This window comes from Heterocephalus glaber, unplaced genomic scaffold (assembly GCF_053883595.1).
Source record: "Heterocephalus glaber isolate CG9 unplaced genomic scaffold, H.glaber_assembly_v1.0 deba00000546, whole genome shotgun sequence".
Lineage (NCBI taxonomy): Eukaryota > Metazoa > Chordata > Mammalia > Rodentia > Bathyergidae > Heterocephalus > Heterocephalus glaber.
Genome location: NW_028258147.1, coordinates 12190354 through 12214383, shown reverse-complemented (window position 1 = coordinate 12214383; position 24030 = coordinate 12190354). Strand labels below are relative to the sequence as shown.

Genomic DNA, 24030 nt, shown 5'->3' with positions numbered 1-24030 from the left:
GCTGTGCTAAAATGGTACTCTCATCTCTCTAGTAACTTCCTGAGGTCCAATACCATTTTTTTCAATCATCCCATTTTAAAATGCATATTTCTTATTAGAAAAACATGGCAAATATATTATATTTTCAGGTAAAATTGGCTTTGTTTTAGTAATCATTTTAAAAGAAGCAAAAGCTAAAATTTTATTCACTTCTACACAATCAGGAAATGCGAAAGAAAACAGTTACACAGATAACCACTAATATTTGTTTTTCATGGGCAGATCTGGTGTGGAGATGTGCACAAAGGTTTTTCTAAATGCTCACTCCTATTTCCAAAATCATAATGTATCTTGAATCCTACTAGTAATTTTAAAAATCCCATTCATCTTAATTCCCACTTTTCTGGGTCTCCTCTTTAAAACTGATCTTTTATTGTCCTCCTTTCACCTTAAATTTATGCATTCTCTCAGGATTTATTGTCCAAAATGACTTATCTTTATTTCTCAGGAAACATCTACTTTTATGCATCTCAGCATGTGTTTATACAATAATCATTTGTTTTAACTTGCTTATACTGTATTTTTACAAAGATGCCACCTAGTGGCTTTATGAAATTGAGCATTTCAAAGTACTTCCCTTGTTACTAAGCACCTTACACAGATTTCTAATTTAGTCCTTACAAAGATTTTATTAAAGTAATAAATTTTACTAACAAGAAAACCAAGACAAAGGTTAAATTTTTAAAATAAAACAAGATTAAACAGGTAAGGTTAAAATGTATCATGATATAAATGGATATTAGAAAAAAAGTATTTGAGTAATTATTTAGAAAACTAAGGACAGAAAAGTATGCTTTGGAAATTATCTATGTGGATTAAATTTGGATCTTGTTTGTGAGCTGGCTAACATACGTACAGATCCATAGTAACTTTTCTGATACTGTTTCAATTGGTCCAATGTGTTTGATAGTCAAATTTTTTTAGTTTTAAAAGGGCATATGCTTTAGATTATGCAACAATTCATGAGTTTAGTAATAGAGCCCAGAATCAAACACATTAATACTTCTGTGGCAAAATATTCATATTACAGTGGCATAAAGGCCATAAATATTTTTGCATCAATTAAAATCTGTATTCCAAATGAGTTATGAAAAACTTTCCATTTTCAGAGATTTTTGAAATTCAGATAAGAAATTGTAGACCTGCTTTATCTTGAAGAAAAAGAATTTACCACAGCCGGGGATTTAGCTCAGTGGTTTTGTCGTCTGCTGCACAAGTGCAAGGGCCCTAGTTCAATCCCCGGTACCAAAAAAAACAAAAAGAAAAAGAAAAAAAATAGCCAAGAAAAGGAATTTACCCTCCAGTTAAAGAAAGTAAAATGCAATATTCTGTAATAGATAGTTAATACTAATCTTTATGAAAACTAATGGGGGATGAATATAATCAAAATATATTATAATATAATCAAAATATAGTATACACATTGAAATTCACCAAAATGTTAAACCAGGAGGAAAGGTGGGACAAGGGAGGCTCCTGGGGAAATGATTAAAGTCTGTTGTGTGCATGTACAAATCTTCCAAAAAGAAACCCATTAATGTGCTTAACCAATATGCAGTAATGAAAACATGTAGAAAAAAAGCTAAAAGGTTTACCTAAAAAGGAATTTTAAAATCATGAGACATAAAAAAATCATAAAAAAGCTTTTCCTTTGCTCATATGTAGCAGCTCATCTATCACAAATTACATTTAAGTGCACCACATAAAGTTATCTATCATGAACTTAAAGATCGCTTTGAAAATTGTTAGCAATGCATAGCAAACTCAACTATGAAATATTCAAAACTACCTTTAATGATTTTGTATGTGGTCTGTTTCTGTGTGTGAATGTCTTTTTTCCATCCCTACCATGTTCGTGGAAATGAGTTGATCCCATGCATTCTGGATCCATTGTATGATTCTTCTGAGCACTCTTTAGCAACTCTCCTTAGGCATGTAGTATGTATGAGAAACAAACTTGTATTTAAAACACAGGGATTTAGGAGTAACCTATGCTAAGTCACTTTTATTCTTATTGCTTTTCTTCATTATCTAGAGCTTTGGCTTATTACCACTAAACAGAATTCCAAATACCTTTCTACAGCCTCCATCAATATTCAAATCTCATCATATTAAATCTGTAATCTAGAATCTCATACAATGATGACTTTTATTGGGGAAAAAGTGACTTATCAGTAAATGCAAAAGAGAAAGAGAAAGAGACTTATTATATGTCCACCAATATGGTACATAACCCTAAACCCCAGGGTGTTAGGTTTTGTTTAAATGATGGAAGCTGGGAGACAAAAGAAAAAGCTGACATTAGGTTATATATAAAATTTTTCCTATATGTAGAAGTTTTCCAGTGTTTTCCTGACATTGTTGATTTTTCTCATTTAAAAGAGACACATTCATAGAAAGTGTTACCAGCTTAATTAGCCTCACTTTTCTGACTCCACTTAAGATTTGCAACAGGAAGATTGCAAGTTCAGGTTCTACCTGGACAACTCTATCTAAAAAAAAAATTAAAAGGGATGGGATGTGGTTCAGTGTGAAGGCCCTGGTTCAATCCTAGTACAGGGAGGGGGAAAAAAAGAAAATGAAAAAAGTAAAAAAAAAAAATAAGCTCCCTTTCTTCTACCCCAATTCTGAGAAAAAGGCAGGGTCCGGGGGGAATAAAAGGATACAGTGAACCTTGATGTCCAGTGTATCACATTCTATTCAGATGACAGACTAGTTGTCCAACTACTCATCTTACAGAAAGGATGGCAACCTTGAAAGCTGATCCTTATTCAATAGGGTTCAGGAAGTCACGGGGCATACCAAGCATCCTTACGAAGTTATTGAATAGTAAATTATATGGTTCCCCTAAGTAAAAGCCATTTCATCCCAAAGGAAAAAATTTGCAGAAATTGAAATACTCTGAAGTCAGTCCAGATGTGGGAGGGAGTATCAACTCTAACTTGTTTGCAAAGCTCACACTTCTTGAAAATCTGGAGTATGGTGACTAGCCAGAATGAAACCTATAGGGAACCTACAGCAAATTAAGCCATTCTGAAAATTACTCAAATTAGTATAGTAGAGACTTGGCAACATTGAAACTCCATGAACAGAAGAATCATCTGCAAAGGATGCTTGATCTGGAAGGAAAGTAACTGGGAAAAGATGTGGAGTAAAAACAATCAGGGGTGTGGTGGATTAATTAATGATCCACTTGAGTGGGAATGCCTAGCTGAGCTGAGTCAGTGGGGTTCTGGGCCTGGAAGACCACCTGAAGTCTATTGCTGGAATGGCATAAAAGAGCGAGAGTGGAAGATTACATGCTGTTTGTTTTCCAGGAGAAGCTTCGTTGTGGCTGGGCTGGTTTTCCAGATATAAACTCAGGTGTTCCTGTCCTCATATCCTCACTGTCACTGGGGATGGCTGATGTTCTATTTGGAGGAGCTCTGGTCTTCACCTTTGTCTTCAGTGTTGCTTCCTGGCTCCAGGGCAGATCCCTTAGCCTTCTGGCACAGATCCTTCAACCTGCAGGTGCAGACTTTCTAGATTCCACCACCTACCCTTGGGCCTTTCCAGTGCAGATCCTTGACAGACTTGCATGAGACACTGCTGGGCTATAGACCTCCAGCCAGACTCATGGAGGACACTGCCAAGGGATCCAGGCACTTGGCTGGATTCTTCAGGTTTCTAGCATGCAGACGTATCTCTTAACTTTTTTATTATAAGATAATCCTATAAATTTATGCGTCCTGTAATAAATATATTCCCTAGAAAACCCTTAACATAAGGCTTTGTGGGCAGTTAATAAATGCCAAAGAATGATGAACAAAATTACAACGTCTTTTAAAAAGTATCTACCCTGTAATCTTTAACCAATATGAAGATCTTTGCAAAAAATTAAATCCAGATTACTACTACTGTTCATATTTGTTCATTATAGGTATTTTAATAGAAAAGGTCAAAGAAGCAAAATCTGGGTTTATTGGGTACAATCCCTAGAGCACCAGCAGGAGTGAGAGCATCCCAAGTACATTAGTAAAGAATAACATTCTAGTTAGGAACAAGAACTCTAGAGCCAGACTGTCCAGTTTCAAAATTTAGCTCCACATCTTACTTGGATGTGCTACTAAATGTGCATCTCTTTGCCTCAGTTCCTCCAGCTTCCCACATTACACAGCTGCAAGGCAAAACTACTCAGGATGGATTGTGGTTTTCCTCATCAGAACAATGGAGATAATTTGCAGTATCTCACTCTTAGGCTTGTGGAACAGATCTAATGAGCAAGTTAAGTACTTAACAACAGTACCTAGGATTCATATTTAAATCTCATGAAACGTTTTACATATTAGCCATTATTCTATTTGCTATATTATTCTACAACCAGCAATTCTAACACAAACACCAATAAAGTCTTCTTTTAGCAATAAAGCCATAGTAGCATCGTTGGTGAAACATAAAATCTCCTCAAAAATCATGAGAGAAATGGGACTGAAAGTATGACAAAGGCACAGCAAGCCAATTTTGTTTTTTATGTACTCGGAAGATCTGGAAAAAATGGCTGGTTAGAAAACTGACTTGAAAGCATCCATGCACACATGCTTTAGGATCATATATTTTGACCTTTATAAATACACTGAAGTAAATGTCAGACTGAAAAAGAAAGTCATAAATCATAAATTCTACTTGTCTTAAAAAGTCGGAATAGGTCATCTTGAGAGGCCAACAACTTGCCTCAACTTCATGACTGAGTTCATTACCAGGGTTAGAATCACAGGAATGAGAACTCCGGGCCTCTGACTCCCCCCAACACATCTTCCACTTCCCTTCAAGAATGAGCTCTCTTGCTATGTGACTGCTAAGAAGTCAACCCATCTACTTAATATCTATTTTGCATTTACATTATAGCTCAGTGAGATGAGAAACACATTGGGAAAAAGAAAGAATACCATTTTCTTCTCATGATTGTTTGCCATAAGAGATAGACACATACACACATATACACATCCAAACACACATGTACACACAGTAAACAAATGTAAATAATCCAAACCTGGACTAAAATAAAATGACATTTATAGTGGACTTGACAGTCAGTATACAATTACATATTTAAGTTTTACTTTATATATCAGATCACAAAGAAGTTAACTATAATTTAAAACTTTAATATGAACTATTTGTCATTTTTCTCACAGTTGAACATATTTGTTCTTACTACCTCACTTAGTGACCAATAAGTTTGTTCAGATGAAAGTATCTTTTCTCTTTTTTCAGAATAAAGAAACACGCTGAAGATACTACTGAAGATATTTCATCTTTTGATTGTAGTTTCTATACGGATCTGTGGGAATTTCCTAATTAACTTTCACACCTTCCTTCAACCTTTCTGTTCAAAGAAATACTGACTTTGCAATAATCTGCGTGAATACTGTGCAAACTAAAACCTGATTCACAAGATCCTATTACCACAATCACTAAGTTTAAAAAGACTCTTAAATATCCTGTATCCTTTTTCTTGACTATAAGAAATGACAGACACATTTTTAATATAACAGAACATTTAATGACAGCAGTTTCCCATCAACCCGTCAGTCAGTAAACGACGATTATATTGGCCATTTCCACTGGTTGGCAGGAGGCTCTTCCACTAATGGCTCCCATGGTTTCCACCGGATCATCCTCCTTGCCAGACTTAATTCATTTTCAGCCTGTTAATAAAAATTTTTCAAAGATCATTTGACTGTTCAACAGGTATTTTATTGAAATTTAACTATTAGAGCTACTACTTTCATATTAATACTTCATCGGATATTGAATATTACATAATTTAGTTACCTTAATTTTCACAGGTACACAATCATGAGTGAGGATATCTTTTGTTTTCTCCTATTTGAGGAAGTTTGCTGTAACTTCTAGTTTAGCTGGTGAGTTTTCAATCTTAATTGTGTTTCACAAGAAATTTCAAGATCAGAAGTATGTCTTTTCATCTGTATCAGTGGCTTTCAAACTTTATTTTTACCATGGCTCATAGTAAAAAAAAATACAGTAATCCCCCTTATCCATGGAGATACATTCTGAGACCACCAGTGACTACTGAAACCATATGTAATACTGAACCCTATAATGCTTTTCACATATACACTCAACTTTGATAAAGTTTAACTTATAAATCAGGCATACAGTAAGTCAGGGACTTAAAAACATTTGAGCTGCTAACTCACTGATACAAAGGGACCTTGCATTGTGAACATTCATAGATGGGAACAAATCCCGGAACTAGCTCACATGTCTGCTGGACACTAGCACAGTTGTGCTGCTGTGTGCTTACTGTACAGTGCGATAGTATACAATGGTACAGTGCTCACTCTGAGCCCAGGATGTCTGGAAGCAAAAGGAAAAGCAGTGGTGATGTGGAGGAGACTCCTCGGAAGCTCAAAACAATATACATTGAATATTTGTGTCAAAGGTGTGTAAGAGTCACTTTTTCAGACTTACTAACAAACCCAGCATTCTCTCAGATTGCAACTTGTGCGTAAGTCAAGGACTTACTGTTCTAAGAGACTGGAAACATAGCAACTAATAATAAAACAATTGCTGTATTAAACAAAATAAAGATCACTTGAACACAAGCCCTATGACATGACAGTTGATCTGATAATGGAGATAGCTAACTAGTGGGTGATAACTGTGTAAAGGGTGGATATAGGGAACAATGATTTCCACCCCTGGCAGGGTGGAGTGGAACAGTGTGTGATTTCATCAAAGTGCTCTGAACAGCATGCAGTTTTAAACTTATTTATTTCTAGGATTTTTCATGTAATATTTTTCAGACCAGGCTTGACCATAGGTAATTGATATCACAGAAAAACTTCTCCACTATTGGTGGGAGTGCAGATTGGTCTAACCACTGTGGAAATCAGTATGGAGATACCTCAAAGAACCAGGACTGGAAGTCCCATTTGACCCAGCTACTCCCCCACTGGGTATGTTCCCCAAAGAATTAAAAGAATCATACCACAGTGATATATGTGCACCCATGTTCATAGCAGCACAGTTTGTAATAGCTGAAACTTGGAAACAGCCCAAGTCTCCATCAACTGGAGACTGGATAAAGAAAATGTAGTTTTTTTATAAAATGGAGTACTACTCAGCCATAAAAAATGAGAAATTAGAGACATTCATTGCTAAATGGATGGACATTGAGGCGATACTCTTAAGTGAAATAAATAGGACACACATGTGTAAACACCGAATAGTTTCTCTAGTGTGAGAAACTGAAAGTGTAAATAAGAACTAAAAGGTATAATACATAATGTGAAATAGGAAGAAAAGGGGCAAAGGGGAAGGGGAAGAGGGAGGGGTAGGGGGAAAGGAAAGAAGGGAATGGAATTAATATGCGAAAATGAAAAAAAGGAAACAAAGTCTTTATAAATAGGGAGGGATGGAGGGATTGAAGGGAGGGCAGGGGAAGGGGGAAAAAATAAGAACCAGGAGAGTATGTAAAGGTGCATATCTCCAATGATGAATGTCATTATATTGCACACCTAAAATGTACCAATAAAAGGATATACAAAAAAAAATGTTAAATAAGAGGGGATTGCTACATCTTTTACTATAGGATCCACAATACACACATATAACTAAAATAAAACTAAAATTAACATTTTTAAGAAGATACAGTAGAAAATATCACAGTAAAAATCATCTTTACTGTGATATTTTCTACTGTATCTTCTTAAAAAATTTTAATCACAATCCACTTATTTCATGACCTATAGTCATTTGAGACTTAAACTTAAAAGTTTGGAAAACAGTGATCTATAGAAAGCAGGGGAACACAACAGGTGCACAGTAAATATTTATTGACTAAACTGATTCCTTTTTCTATATTATTCTATATTTTTATTTAACTTGACACATAAAAATCATACATGTGTATGTTGTATCGTGTGACGTTTCAATAGAGATGTCCAGTGTATAATGTTCAGTAAGGGTAACCAAGCCTATCTATCTCCTCAAACATTTACCGTTTCTTTGTTCTGAAAACATACAGAATCTTATTTATTGGCTTTTATTTTTCAATGGAAACTACATTATCATTATCTATACTAATCCTACTGTGCAACAAAACACAATAACTTTTTTTTTTTTCAGACAGGATCTCACTATGCAGTTCAAGCTGGCCCTGAACTCACCATGTAGTTCACGTTGGCATTCAACTCATAGCGATCCTCCTGCCTCAGCTCTCCCAAGAGCTGGGATTACAGGAATGCACCACTATGCCCAGCCAAAACACAATAACTTAATTGTCCTATCTAACTATAAAAGTAGAACCCACTGACCAATCTTTCTGCATCCCTCTCATCCTCCTACTCTCCAATGTTCATGTTAATGTAAACTAGTATAGAGCCTAACTGAAAGCAGCAAAGAAATTTATTTAAAAAATTAAAAATAGAAGTACCACGTAATTCAGCAGTCCCACTACTGTGCATACATTCAATGGAAATGAAAACTACTACGGTGAAGAGACATCAGTATTTATACACACAATGAATACTATTTGGACAAAAAAAAAAGAACTCCTGCCCTTTGTGGCAACATGGAGATCATTATGTTAAGTGAGGTAAGCCAGGCAAAGAAAGCAAATATAACATGATATTACTCAAATGTGACATCTAAAAAAGTCAATCCCATATTAGTTGAGAACAGAACAGTGGTTACCAGAGTTTGGGGTGAAATAATTCCTTAATCAGACAATGCTTCATTTAATTTTTACTTTCAAACATAACTTATGATATACCTAACAAAAACATTTAGATATTTTAGTATTTCACATTTTTCCTACAACTGAGGCCAAATTACAAGATGAACATTACTAAAAAAGTTGTCATAATGTCAAGAAAAGAAACTCAAATACACAGTAAGTGCTTATCAGAGGCTACTGTTCTTCTTCAGTTAAAAGGTAAAGGCTCATTTGTGCCAAGGTCCAAAAGCCAATCTAGCAGCCAAAATACAAGTGATGAGTTAAAGATGACACTAGTAGGTATCTGGGGATAGAGATAATTACTAATGCTGAAATGAGAACATCATTCAAATACTGCTAAGATACTCATAAGAGTGACTATTTCCCTGACTGACTTTCACCCCATGGTGCCTTCCACATCTATGCTTTCTCTACCCCTCAAGGCAGTGCAGAGGGCAGGGTTGTGGAAGGCACGTAGCCCTGAACATTACTGAAAGATCACCCCTGCAAAGACCTTGATGCAGCTGCATTTATCCCGTTGCCTACTTCCTCTTGACTTCTAGAGGATACACTATTCTTTTCTCATTCCACTCATACCATCCCTCTAAAAATGGGCTGTCCAATATGCTAGCCAGTACCCACAAGTGCCACTAAGCACTAGAAAGGTAACTAGTCCAAATTCAGATATGTCATGAGTGTCAAACACATACCAGATTGTGAAGACTTAGAATGAAAAAAGATGTTAACTATCTCGTTGGTTTTATAACAACTACATGTTTAAATGATAGTTTAGATATACTGGGCTAAGTATTATTAAAATCAATTTAAATAATACTACCCATATGAAAATGTGAAGTGCATAGTTGACTGAAAAACACTTGAACTGCCTAAAATATAATTACATAATGAATTAATGTATTCACAAAATTCTCCATCAGTGTAGAGAGAGGACAATAGTAAGAGGTACAGAAGAGAAGACAACAGTTAAAGAGGTGTGCAGCAAGTTCCCTTAACACTGTTTCTACGATCCCAGCCAATCTGACAAGCCAATAGAACTACCAAGAAAACAGGCCTGAAATAATCGCCTGCATTCATAGAAAACAGGCTGAATCTTTATCTTCTTTTTTCCAGAGTCATCAAACAATCCTTTTTAATTGATCTATCCTGTTTGCTAATAGTATACCTCCTTCATCTCCAATCTTACCCAACATTTCCTTTTATTTGTCCTTTGATAAAAGGCAAGAAAACTTAAGAAGGTTTTACATTTACACAAAAAATGTAAAAATTAAATGAAACAACTGAATATTCAACAGATCATTATATGGAAAAGATATTCTAAACCGTTTATTAAGAGGTGGGAGAAAACAAAATTTAAACAAATAAAAGGTTTAAAAACCTCTACATATGGGAGAAAAATTCAACTGAAACTAAAAGTCTGTGCCGACAATATGGGAAAAGTCTAAAGCTAATACCTTTTATTTAAAAAGCATTCAATGAAATATATTTTTAAAACACTAGGACCAAATAATATAGCAAGAACATTAATAACATAATGTATAAGACATGAAATATAGGACCATATTTTACAAATACAACCTTATTAGTAACTGAGGGGAAATGGACCATTTTAAAAAACAAACAAAAAAGGCATCAATTCCCCTGAATAAACTAAAACAAAATTCTTTCCAGCATAGATATATTAAAACTGGTATTTTGGTACCGGGAATCGAATTCAGGGCCTCACGCTTGCCGGTCAGGCGCTGTTGCCACTGAGCAACATCCCCAGCAAAACTGGTATTTTGAAATACTGCTATGGCACTAGAAGTTATTCCTTTTAGAAAATAATTAGGTATTATAGTCCAAGAACTTAACTCACATTATATAAGAGATGCTACTAGTAATTTTACTTGATGGTAATAATCCTACTAACTAAAAATAGAAACAGCCATTTATACAACTATACTAACTATAAGTCATTCTTGATAACTAAAATAGAAACAGCTTTTACACAACCATATTACTGTAAGCTATTCATGATAGAAAAAGGCTTTTCTGTTTTTAAAACCTTTTCTCTAATGTTGCTAAAATACTTCTACTAAAAAACTGCTTAAAAGTTAAGCATTTGACTGAATTATTTTCTAAGCTGTCAGCTATGTCTAATTGAAAAAAAGGGGTAATCTCGCCCAGTATATTCAGCTTTTAAATTATGTAAGGCCGATAAGAGTAAGAAATTATTCTGATAAAAAGAATTTACTCAATACTAGCTTTAGCTCATACCTTGGGACAGAATAAGCCCAGTCTAATTTTAACTCTATCTAAATTTAAAGTATTGTATTATCATGACTAATTTAAACCATTACTAAGAAGATAAATTCACATCCTCAGTGCAAAATACTTCATTTTCACCAAATAAACAAATGATTTAAGAAAACGCAACTATCAAATACACAAAACAGTATTTTTCTATTTATTTCTGTAGCCTATTTACTTCTGTAACCTATCTATGAATCTATGAATGAATAAATTCAGATTAAACAAAATTAAACTAAGGTTTTTTTTCTTGCATAAGTAGTGGCTACAGTGAGAGGGACAATAAGAAGATATGAAACAAAAAATATTCTAAATATAGTAATGATAATTTGTCTAATATTTCTAATATTCATAATTATGCTTATATTTTAACATTCATGTCATTTGTCAGGATTAGTAATGGGATGCTGTAAGATGAAGCTCTGTAAAATATTGCACAATTAAAAATTGTTTTTAACTTACCAAATAATCTAAAGCCCCCCCCCCCTTTGTACAGGGGCTCCCTACCACTAAGCTACATTGTCATCTATTTTTTTTTACTATTATTTTTAGACAGGGTCCCACTAAGTTGCCCAGACGTAGTGAGACTCAAACTTACTTGGATCCTCCTGCCTCAGCCTCCCCAAATCCTGGGATTATAGGCTTGCTCCAAATTTAAAATAAATAAATGCATCTAAAAAGGTAACATTACTAAAATAATAGTAACAATGTGCAACAAATCTAAGTTAAGGCTACCAAAGACATGCTATTAAATGGAAAGAGAGCATTAAACTCCAATCTTCTTTTTAAAAAAAGCTTCACCAAATTCAAGTTACAATCAATGACACTTACTTTGGTATTCACATGTTATATTTAATCAGCCAATACAAAAATAAATTTAGTTTTCCTTTCTTCTTGTAATATCAGTTTTGTCCCTGTTCATATAAAATGAACATATGAAGTCAAACATCTAAATGTTGAATTTTTCCTTTACCTGAAGAATCACCTCCTCTATTTGGCCAAGCTGAAGTCGGTCTTCTAATTTTTTAACATCTGATTCCTGTAATTTCAGGAAAAGAAAAAGATTAAACATAGGAGCACAATATCTGAATGTTTCAATATCTTTTATTTTAAAAACTCAAATATAAAGCGCAGTTCTAATATAATTTTTCTAGCACCAGACTCTAAGTTTTCTCCAAACATATAGTAAAACCATCTCATCTTTCTGCTGTTTTATTATTTTTCTGTCTGAATAATGAAAGCACTACATACTTATCGACATGCTTATCAAAAGACACAAAATATCTAATTCACTCTTCCTAAAATACATTTTAAAAATTACACTGCTTTTCTTAGTGTGTTCCATATTTCCTGAGAATTAACATTAAAAATAAGTACTATTCTATGATATAGAAATTCCTCTTCTGAATATATACTAAATAAAAATGAATACATAAACAAATGACATGATCAAAGAAGTCCACAGTAGCACAAACCAGAAAGAAATGGATCCAAAACTAGAAAACTAGAAAACTAGAAGTGGCTCCAAACTAGAAAGAAATGAAATTAATACAATGGATTGATAAATAATGGTATTTGGATATAATAGAATACTATACGGCAATGAGAATGAATAAACTATATACACAGCACAGATGATTCTCTCAAGTATAATATTAAGTGGAAAGAAATTAGACACAAGAGTGCATAATGATTCTATCCCATTTATATAAAGTTCAAAAACAGGCAAAATAATGTCACATTAGAGACTAGAATAGCAGTTATGGTTAGAAGCTGTTATGGCTTCTATCTAGATTTCCCCCCTATGTCTCATGCAGTCTCATATGGACCTTTTGGGGGTGGCTGGATCTAAGGTGTGTGATGCTGGGACTAATTCATGGTGCAATGCTAGGATTAAGGCTGCCCCACCCTGGATAGAATATAAGGGGCAGAAAGAGGGCTGCTGTCCTCCTATGTTGCTTCTACTGCTGTCCTTGCTTGCTGCTTGCTGCCTTCTGCCTGCCCTGCTTTGCCCTGGACTGTTTTTCCTCCTTGATGCTCCTCTGCCATGCCACCCTGCCTTGGAGCCAGCCAACTATGGACTGAAACCTCTTCCAAGCTGTGAAATAAATCTTTCCTTCCCTAACTTTGGGTGTTGAGTATTTTGTCTCAACAACAAGAAAACTAAGACAGAAGCACAGTAACTTGGGGGGAAACAAGGGAGGGTTCTGGTATTCTCAAAGTGTCCTATTTTGTCTGGTATTGAGTTTGATCACTTTGTGAAAACTCATCAAGCTCTATACTTATGATTTCTGTATATTTTTATCTACATTATAATTTCATAAAATACGTTTAAATGCTAATAAATATACTATCTAGAACATTCAATAACATGTATTTATTTTCCAGTATACTGAGCTTTTTGAGATCTAGGAACCATGCCCTATCCATACCATACATATACACACATATGTTAAAAAGAATTGATCATTATCAGGATGATTTTTATGTTCCATTACTAGAATAAAAAGAAAAAAACAAGAATTTTTTTGTTTTTTCATTACATGAATCGGCATGTTCCTGCCTTACAGAATCTGCAGAACAGCCCAAAACAGTGATGACAAACCCTTCAGAGCTTTCAATGACACAAATAGCACACTGCAGCATGTCATAGGTCTGCCACCACTGGCCTAGGACATTGGCATGGCTTATTCCTTCAGTGTCTTTCAAATCTTTGCTCAACTATCACCTTCTTAATGAGGATCACTCATAATTTATGCTGTAGTAGGCTGAATAATGTCCCACAAAACATGTAAATATTAATCCCTGGGGCTTGCGAATGTTGTCTTATATGGCAAAGACTGTGTGGGTCTGATTAAAGACCTTGTGATGGGGAGATTTTCCTTGGATTGCTCTTGTGGGCAACCATAAGTGTTCTTATAAAAGACAGCAGAGGAAAATTACACACAGGGAAAAAAAAAAAGTAATCAACCGTGTAGGCAGAAATTGGAACAATGCAAGCACAAATCAAGGAACACCAAAAATCACCAGAAGCTAGAAGAGACAAGGAACAAATTCTAAACCAGAGACAGAGAACACAGCCTTAACAACATGAATGGGCCCCTAATACCAATTTCTGACTTTTGGCCTCCAGAAGTAAAAGACAGTAAATTTCTATTATTTTAAGTCACAAAGTTATGGTAATTATTATACAGCAGCAATAAAAAACTAACACATATTATAATATCCTTCATCCCTATCATTACACAAGTCATTATTCCTTGCTTTATTCTTCTTCACTCGGCTTGTTGTCTAATACATTATGCACTTAATATTTACTTTTTGACATTTATTTTTTGCCTCCCATCATGAACATGCCACTTCCATGAGACGTTTTATGTGTTTTGTTCACTGTCATGTGGGAACAAGCTTCCATGCCTAGAGGTATACATGGCATTTAAATCATTCAGTAAATGTTTCTTGGTTAAATAAATTTTAAAATAATTGAAAAGGAAGAAGGAAAAAAAGAAAATAAATAAGTCTTTCTTTTCAGAATGACTATTTAGCACAGAATTAATTCAGCTATAAAGCCTAAAATTAAAAACCAAACAAAGAAGCTGGTCATTGTTATGAGATCTGGAGGAGTAAAGATGAAGCAAGGAAATTTCAACAATATTTTCAACTTGGGAAAGACCTGTGTTCAGAAAAATAATCCATAATTTCTCTGAGAATGAATCAATAGTATAATTTTTCTTTACAATCACATAATGTCACAAAGGTTAATAATGTACTTCATAATACACTGTCTACTACATCTGTGAGACTAAGTTAAACTGCTTACATAAATTACTTCATTCTAATAATACGTGTTCGAGGTACGTATTACAGCCAAGTTACAGATAAAGAAATTGAGACCAAGAAAATGAGCAATATGCCAACTTATTCAGCAAATATTAGAGCTGAGATGAAAATCTTGGACAGGATACAAACCAATGTTTTTCACCAATATGTTACTCTATCTTCCCATTAATAATATGAAAAAAATAAGTTTACTTTCATTTCCATCTTAGGCTTAGTAAATATGTAGATGCCTTACAATCATAATAATATTCACTGAAGATTATATACTAGATTAAAAAAATCATTGATAATTTTATCAAAAACAGGAATTAGAGATACAACTATTTTTTTTTTTTGGTACCAGGGATCGAACTTGGGACCTTGCACTTGCAAGGCAGGCAGCAGAACCACTGAGTTAAATCCCTGGCCCAGAGATACAACTGTTTTGAAGTGTCTGAAGTTGTTATAACCAATTTGTATTTAGTCTTTTAGATGAATAAATATTTCTCAGGGACTTCATGTGCCAGGAACTATGCTAGACTCTTAGGATATAAGGTTGAATCCAGTATCATTCACACGTAGCTTAAAACTAGAAGAAGAGGCAGGAATAAAGTACAATGTGACAGATAAAACTCCATTCAGGAGGTAAGAAAAAGCTTCCCAGAGGAAGTGAAGACTTGACACCTGAGTAAGACCTTCGTGTTAGTCCATCTGTGCTGCTTTAACAAAATACCTAACAGTGGGTAATTTATAAAGAAAATTTATTTTCTCATAGTTTTGGAAACAGGGAAATCTAAAATCAAGGCACTGGTAAATTTGGTTGTCTAGTGAGGACTGCATCCTCAGGAGGGGAGGAACACTACTGTATCCTAATACGGTCGCAATCAAGGGGAAAGAGGAACCAAATTTTGCATGAAGCCTCTTTTATTTATAAGAGCTTTAAGCTCATTCAAGATGGAGAAGCCCTCATGGGCCACTCAACTCTTAAGACTACCACAATGGCCACTAAATTTCAACCTCTGAATTTGGAAGAGGACATATTCAAAACATAGTAAATTGTCAGATAGATAAGATACAAGGGGCATTCCAGGAAGAGAGAACGTACAACACAATAATAAAACTCCACTGAATCTACAGAATTGCCAGCAGCTTTATATTCCTGAAGTAGAGAGTACAATAGGAAATGACAGGTCAGGATAACAAAGATAACTAAGAGCCAGACCTTATGTACCATGCTAAAAACCTTATCAGGTTACAATCATGGTTCCTCAACATGGCTGGTTCTAGATTAAAATCATGTAAAAGTAAGTTTCATACAACAAGCTCAGCACAAGTCTTTAAACTCACCCTCTGGGAAACACTAAAGGAAAACTAAGATTTTAAGAAAGAAAGTAACATAAGATTTATTTATTAAACAAACCACTATTAATGTTAGTGTGGGACATATAATTATGATGGGACTACAAATAGGTCAATTAATTAGAAGACAACTGAAACACCAAAGAAAACAATTTAGGAGCTAATTAAGTGTAGACATATTAACGGTGAACTATTCTTCGTTTACCTTGGCTATGAAAAAATACAAAGGAATATGGCAATAAGTAAATAAAAATATAGACATAGTTTTTTCTTCTAAGATGAGAACAAGCTAAATACATCTTGAGGCTACTGAAGATGATAAAATGGGAAAGGCTAAAAAAGTAGCATAGAGAATAAATGATTAAAAGTCAACCAAGTTATTGGGAAGGAAAACAGAAAGAAAGGCAGAGTTGAACAGATTCACCTCGTGAAAACAAAAAGGAAAATTTATTCTGAGATGAAAAAAATGTGTAAGTTGTTTCCTCAAGGAAGACATGAAAATGAAAGAAATGTGAACTTCTTTACAGACTTTAATCTGTAATTTACTTCCATAATTACCAAGATAAATGTTCCAAATCAAACTGCACTCTTCTGCTGACTAAGGAGAATGTAAGAATTCTCTCTAAAAAGGAGATAATCTAATAATACAATTAAGATCCCTTGTGCTTATATGAAATACTTCTAGAGTCCATAAACACTATTTTTGATAATTAAATAAAGTCCATAAATTTTAGTGTGAAAATGTAACAACAGTGCAATATAGTTTAGTATGAAAAAAATCAGAAGTAGTTTACTGTATTCCTGTCTAGTACCTTTGATTCAAAAACTCTTAAAATGCCTATATTAGTTTGCATGGCTGTAACAGCAAAACACTGTAGACTGGGTGGCTTAAAGAACAGAAATTTATTTTCTTACAGGTCTGGAGACTGAAGTCCATGATCAAAGTGACAACTGGCTGGTTTCTGGTGAGGGGTCTTTCCCTTACGTTGCAGACACCTATCTTCTTGCTGTATGCTCATAGGGCCTTTCCTTGTTATGTGTTCGTGGAGAAAGAGAGTGAGCACGACCTGTCTGGTGTCTCCTTGTGCAAGGACACCAATCCTACAGGACCAGGGCCCAACACTTATAACTTCATTAACCTTAATTACTTCCTTATAGGCACCATTTTTATTTATTTCTTTTTATTTATTTATTTATTTTTTGGTACTGGGGATTGATCTTGGGTCCTTGAGCTTGCGCAGCAGGCGGCAAAACCACTGAGCTAAATCCCCGGCCCTAGGAACCATTTTCAAATAAAGCCGTACTGTGGGTTATGGCTTCAACACATGAATTCGTAGGGGAAACATACATTTACTCTCAATATAACAATGCCTGATATAATTTTTGGTAATTTACAGAGAAATTATTTTGGTCTTCTTTATGAAGAAAGTGCTCTTTAAAAGAATTTTTTGATAGTTTTATTTAAAAACAACAAATGAGAAACCCAAAATATAAATAAAGAACAAAACAAAAGACAGATAATAGGAAGTAGGGAGATAGATCTTTCTCAAATGGGAAGAGGATCAAGAAATGGGGGCAGTGAGGAGGGAAGGGCGGGGAATGGGATGAAAAAAGAATTAAGATGTGTTATGTACATGCAGCAACTCCCCACAAGGAATATAATCATTATGTACTGGAAACATGTAGTAAGAAAAACTGAAACACCACACATTTTGTTTTATTTTGATTCTTCTCTACACTGATTAGAGAAAAAGAGATCAAGACTGATTATCAGCTGGGTGTGGTAGCACAAGATTATCACCCTAGCCACTGAGGAGGGCTGTAAGGTCAAGACCATCCTGGGCTACATGGTGAGACCCTCATCTCAAAAAACCAAATCAAGGGACCAGGGATTTAGCTCAGAGGTGCTGACACCTGCCTCCAAAGTGAAAGCTCAAAGTCCTAAGTTGGATCTCTGGTACTAAAAAAAAACCCAAAAAACAAAAAATAGGTCTTATCCACTATAGATAGCAAGCAAAAGATAATAAAGAACTAGACAGGGAAGAGAGGTAAAAGGTACATCTACAATGTTCCTCTGGAAAGAACTTACACTACAGCATTTAAAGTGCTTTGCATACAGAAAGCACTCAGTAAACAGGAGTTTGCTAAATGAGAAGGATAAAAGATGGAAGAAAAGCACTGAAGTAAGAAAATGTGCAAAATATGCAAAAGTAAGCAACTAAGTTTTTGTTGTTGCTAAATGTTACACTGGCTATGTAAGTCCAAGGAAACCAAATTGATTTAGTTACTTACCGCGTTCACCACAGCCAGCCTCTCACTTACAATCTGTTCTGTGTATTTTCTATATGCAGCATTTTTAGGGATTCGACCAAGAACATCAAGAATCTTTGTGTACAATACTTTTAGCCTCTGAAAAGACAAACCATACAAATTTCCACAGACAATATCACCACAGACAAAAAAATAAAAAGTGATTCACATGATTTAAAATATTTAACTCTTCTCTCGCACTTTCTTCATATCTATACCTTATCCTTGCACTTTACATCTTAGAAAAAATTTGAATATACGCAGAAACTTTTTGCAGGTTATATAACAAAAGTTGTGTAGGTCAAAGGTATAATAATAAGCAGAAATAAAATTAACTTACTGATAATGACCCTTCTCAATCAAATCATTTAGTAAATCAGAATTTCTTAAATCGTGGCCCTAGACATTGTAAATTCTTTTAATTTTAATTTTTAATTTTAGTTTTTTTGGCTTAAAATTCTGTAGATTTTTTTAAAGTATATGTAAACTTTAGATCATCAGCAAGATAAAATTTAACTGAATAGTTACATAATTCAGTGCTTTTGCTTGCGATTATAACTGTATTGGTCCCATATGAATAAAAGTTTTACCCGAGGCTCAACAAAAAAAGAAGCATGAGAATGAGAATTTAAAAAGTACTGACCAAGAGACTTAATTTGTCTTGTTCCCTTTCTAATTCTGCAACAAGTACATTGGGATATACCTGTGAGAGCCTTGTGCAGTCCACCTCATGTGCTGTTTCATTATTTATGTTCTATAACAAACACAGCCATCACAATTACCATCTGTGTTCACTGCAGTTGGTATGCACAGGCACAAAGAAGAAAGTACAACACAGATAATTCTAACTCTCTAAAACTCACTAGTAACATCATAACATTCTTTTCTAAATATTTTTAAGACAATTCTATTCTTCATTCTTATTTTCTCCAATTTATATATGCATGCATAATAGTTTTCAATATAGCTTTTTAATAAAGTTTTAATCCAATTTAAAATTTGGTTTGAAATTTTATTTTCATCTTTTCTGATAAAAACATATCTGTTCCCGGAGAACACAGATGAGAACCAGGAAGATTAATATAGTAAAAGAAAGGTGTCATGAATAATCTGGACATCTAATTTGTCATCTGAATTGGGGCACTAGTGGCCTTATAGGAAACAGTATTAATCTTTATGCCAAACATAAGTGTGAACCAGAATAGTCCATTCAAATAAGACACATGGTCCCTCTACATGTATTTCACTAACTACAAGTATATGAACACTTTTCATAAAGAACATTTCTTTTTTTTTTCAATAAGAAATTTTCCTCAGTGCTGCCATGTATATGTCATGTATGTACATTATGTGCTGTTTGGATATAAAGGCAGATGGGCATGGATTCCATGTATATTTAAGGTACTGTTGGGTAAGAAACAGAAGAGGAAAATGGTAAACATCAAAATCTGAAAAATAAGTATATATGGGGTGAGGTAAGGAAAGAGAGCAGGAAGACATTACTAAGTAAGTGTGCTAACTAGAATCTGACTGCCTAGATTAACACTGGCTCCACTGTTAGATGCACTGGACAAGTTACTTCCATCTAGATGCCTTCATTCCTCATCTGTAAAATGTGAATATCTGCCTCATCAGTGCTTTATCGCTTAGAACAGTCCCTGGCATATATTAAGTCTCAATAAATATCAGCATTATTACTCTATAAAGGAAAAAGAAATCACTTCAACAGATATCAGAGAAAGGTTCATAGCAAAGGTAGCAGAGATAGATCTAACACAGTGGTGGTAAACCTATGGCATGTGTGCCATAGTGGGCTGTTTGTTATCATAGAAAGCTCTAAAAGGTTTGTTATCACTGATCTAGAGGGGTGGCAGGACTCGGAAAGAAGATGGAAAAAGTAATTTCCACACAGAAAACACACGATTAAATGATAGAAAATACAGGGAAAGAAAGGAAGCAGTATACCATTCTATTTTCCTGAACTATGAGTTCTGAAACAGTAGCTGTGGGCCAAATATAGCTACTGAGCACCTGAAATGTGATTGGTCTGTACTAAGATACGTTGTAAGTAAAAATATACACTCTGTGGTACAGCATTTCAAAAGTTCATTATGAATAAAAACTAAAATATATTTTCATGCCAATTATGTACTGAAATGGTAAGATGTCAGATCTGTCAGGTCAAATAACTTTTTTTCCTCTATTACAAAGTGAATTTTACAAAATTTAAAATTATGTTCAAACATGGCTTACATGTGTGGCTCAAATTTTTATTGGCTAGCACTTAGCTGGAGTATAGGACACTCAAGGAAATGCTTAGGAAACACAGTTAGAGAAACAGTCAAGATTGTAAGTGATTTTGCATTCCAAGTTAAGACATTTGGGCTTTATTGTATAGGCAATCAAAAGATTTGGAAAAATTGTATGATTAGATCCATGTTTCAGAAAAACTAAACTGGCAGTAATGAGTTAAAAGGAATGAAGATGAAATAAGGCAAAAAGGTGTAGTCAAAATCTAGATATATAGTATTTTGAAGGCAAAATCCAGAGGATTTTCTTTAGTAACAGATGTGAGGTGTTACAATGAGAAAGGAATCAAAGATGATTGTAAAGTTTTTTACTTGAGTTAACAAAAAATAGTTGTGATTCATTGAAGTGAACAAGATTGAGAGAAGAGCAGGCTTTAGGAAGATCAGGAATCCCATTCTGGACACATTAATTTGAGTTATCTGTGTGGCATTCAAGTGAAAACATTCACTAAGCAATAAAACATACACTTCTTTCATAAAAGGAAGGGCAGTACTTGATATAGAAACCTAAGAGTCATCAATGTATAAGTGATATTTAAAACCATTAGAGTGGGTCAACTCATCGAAGGTGCACGGTAATAAAGATTTTAAAATGAGAATATAAAGAACCAGAAAAGGAGAAGGCAAAAGATCAGGGGTAAAAACAGGAAAATGAGTCCTGACACCCAGTAAGGAAATGCTTAGGTGATATCAAAAGTGTCAAAATGCTACTGTTCATTAATTAAGATACACTGACCATCGGATTCTGCAACATAAGGTTCATCGGTGACCTTGAAAAGAGCAATTTTAACCAAGCCTGAATGAAGAGCATTGAAGGGGTAATAAGACACTGGCGAGATAGTAAGTACTAATAACTCTTAAGAGTTATCTGTAAAAGAAGTAAAATGATATGTTTATTGTTTATTGAAGGGACAACAATTAAGGGATTTGAATTTGTTTTGTTTTTTGTGTGACAACACCTTAGGTAAATTCAAGAGCGTACATTCTATAGCACCTAAGCAGGGACTTGGCTCGGCCCAAGGATAGAAAATAGAGACTGATTCGGTAGGGCACACAGAAGTGTGAACATGCCAAGGACAAAGTCAACAAGAAAACAAGGGGCTGTGATTTGGGGCATGGAATACCATATCCCATTATCCTTGCCACAGACAAGATCGCAAGGGTTTAGACTTCCCTGGGAACTGAAGAAAGAAGGAGGAAAGAGTACATACCTCGTGTGGAGCCTCACGTACAGCCAATCCCACAAGGCCAGTGGTCTGTTAAAAAACAAAGCACGATTCATATAGTGTTTACTATGGATTCCAGGCGTGCACACACACATACACCCTTTAAGGAAAAGCAAAACCACGACTCCCCAGGCTAAACAGGTCTAAAGCCAGCTACAGTTCTCTCTTCGGGGCTTTTCTGCCTCTCACTGCAGAGACGCTAACGTAAGCCACCCCCAAGGGCAGTACTGAACAAGTCTGCCAAATGCACCGTTGTGCCCGCATCAGTCATGGCCACCACCCGCGATAAAGGGATTGTAGGGCTGACTCTCACGGTCTAAATTTCAACAGTGACCTCCATTCGTCTCACCTTCTTCAGCGCACCCGCCATAACAGCGACCAAGAGCGGAAAACAAGCAGCCCTGTGGGAACCTCAGACCCGCTCAATCGACCGTCGAGGCCGCCGCTCCGTCACCTTGGAGACGGATTGGCTCCACCCCTTCAGGATCGCCGGCAGGAGCGAAGGCTCAGTTCCGCGCATCCCAAAGGGAAAAATTGACGCCTGCGCAATGAGTACGCAAGGGTCTAAACTAGGTTTGGACACAACTGGGAGAGAGGTTTTGTGTCCCTACGCCTGCCCCTGCCACCAATGACGACTTCTTCAAAGGCCGAGGGAAATTCTACCGACTGCCAAAAAACTTCGACATAGTTTATCTGTAGGAACGTGTATTCTGCTTATTTTTAAGGGAATTTTGTCTTTAGCTAATTTTGTCTTTCTTCCGCAGTTACTAAAATGACTTTTGTTGTGGGACTTGAGCATCATTATAAAATACTCTTATCTCCAAAGATTAATTCATATCACAAGAATATCAGTATGCTCGGTCTATGAAGCAAAGCAGCATGTAGTGCTCTTTTCCATTTCACTGCTCAAGTTCATCTGTTATCACGTCTTCCCAGTAAGTGACAGCAGACCATATCGCTTTTCCCCCACTGAACCTCCGCAAGAATTTATCGGGTACTCGTTATGTGGGACATGATTTATAACCGGATCTCACCTTCTAAAATTCACTGAATAATAATGAAAGCATATATTAATAATGCGTTTGCAAGTGTTCTAAAAGAGGTTTGCCCTAAGTGCCCTGGTAGCAGGGAAGAAGAAATAGCTAACCAAAAAGTTGCAGGTGACTGGCATTAAAAATGGGATTTTCTACATGTAAAAATGTTCAACATCACTGGTCATTCGAGAGATGCAAATGAAAACAACACTGAGATTCCACTTCACTCCAGAAAGAATGGCTGCTATCAGGAAATCCACCAATAACAAATGCTGGCGGGGCTGTGGGGAAAGAGGAACCCTGCTCCACTGCTGGTGGGAGTGTAGACTGGTGCAACAACTGTGGAAATCAGTATGGAGATACCTCAAAGAACTAGGACTGGAAGTTCCATTTGACCCCACTATTCCACTGCTGGGGATCTTCCCCAAAGAATTAAAAGAATCATACCACAGTAATATATGTGCGCCCATGTTCATAGCAGCACAGTTTGTAATAGCTAAAACTTGGAAACAGCCCAAATGCCCATCAACTGGAGACTGGATAAAGAAAATGTAGTTTTTTAATAAAATGGAGTACTACTCAGCCATAAAAAGTGAAAAATTAGAGACATTTATAGCTAAGTGGATGCACATTGAGGCAATACTCTTAAGTGAAATAAATAGGACACACACGTATAAATACCGAATAGTTTCTCTGGTGTGAGAAACTGAAAGTGTAAATAAGGACTAAATGTATAATAGGTAATGTGAAATAGGAAGAAAAGGGGCAAAGGGGAAGGAAGTGAGAGGGCTAGGGGAAAGGATAGAAGGGAATGGGATTAATATGAGAAAATGGAAAAATAGGAACAAAATCTTTGTAAATAGGGAGGAATGGAGGGGTTGAAGGGAGGGCTGGGCAAGGGT

The 24030-nt window shown here is 35.3% G+C and overlaps 1 protein-coding gene across 1 annotated transcript; it reads right to left on the bottom strand.

The window, feature by feature from the left end:
* Positions 1-5558: 5558 nt before the first annotated feature.
* Positions 5559-22625, bottom strand: Ndufa5 (NADH:ubiquinone oxidoreductase subunit A5). The gene is made up of 5 exons (XM_004856424.4): positions 22444-22625; positions 22080-22124; positions 18542-18658; positions 12045-12110; positions 5559-5726 (listed from the first exon to the last, which is right to left on the bottom strand). Exons 1-5 carry the CDS (start codon positions 22462-22464, stop codon positions 5625-5627), a joined length of 351 nt encoding a protein of 116 aa, XP_004856481.1. The 5' UTR covers positions 22465-22625; the 3' UTR covers positions 5559-5624.
* Between the last annotated feature and the right edge of the window lie 1405 nt (positions 22626-24030).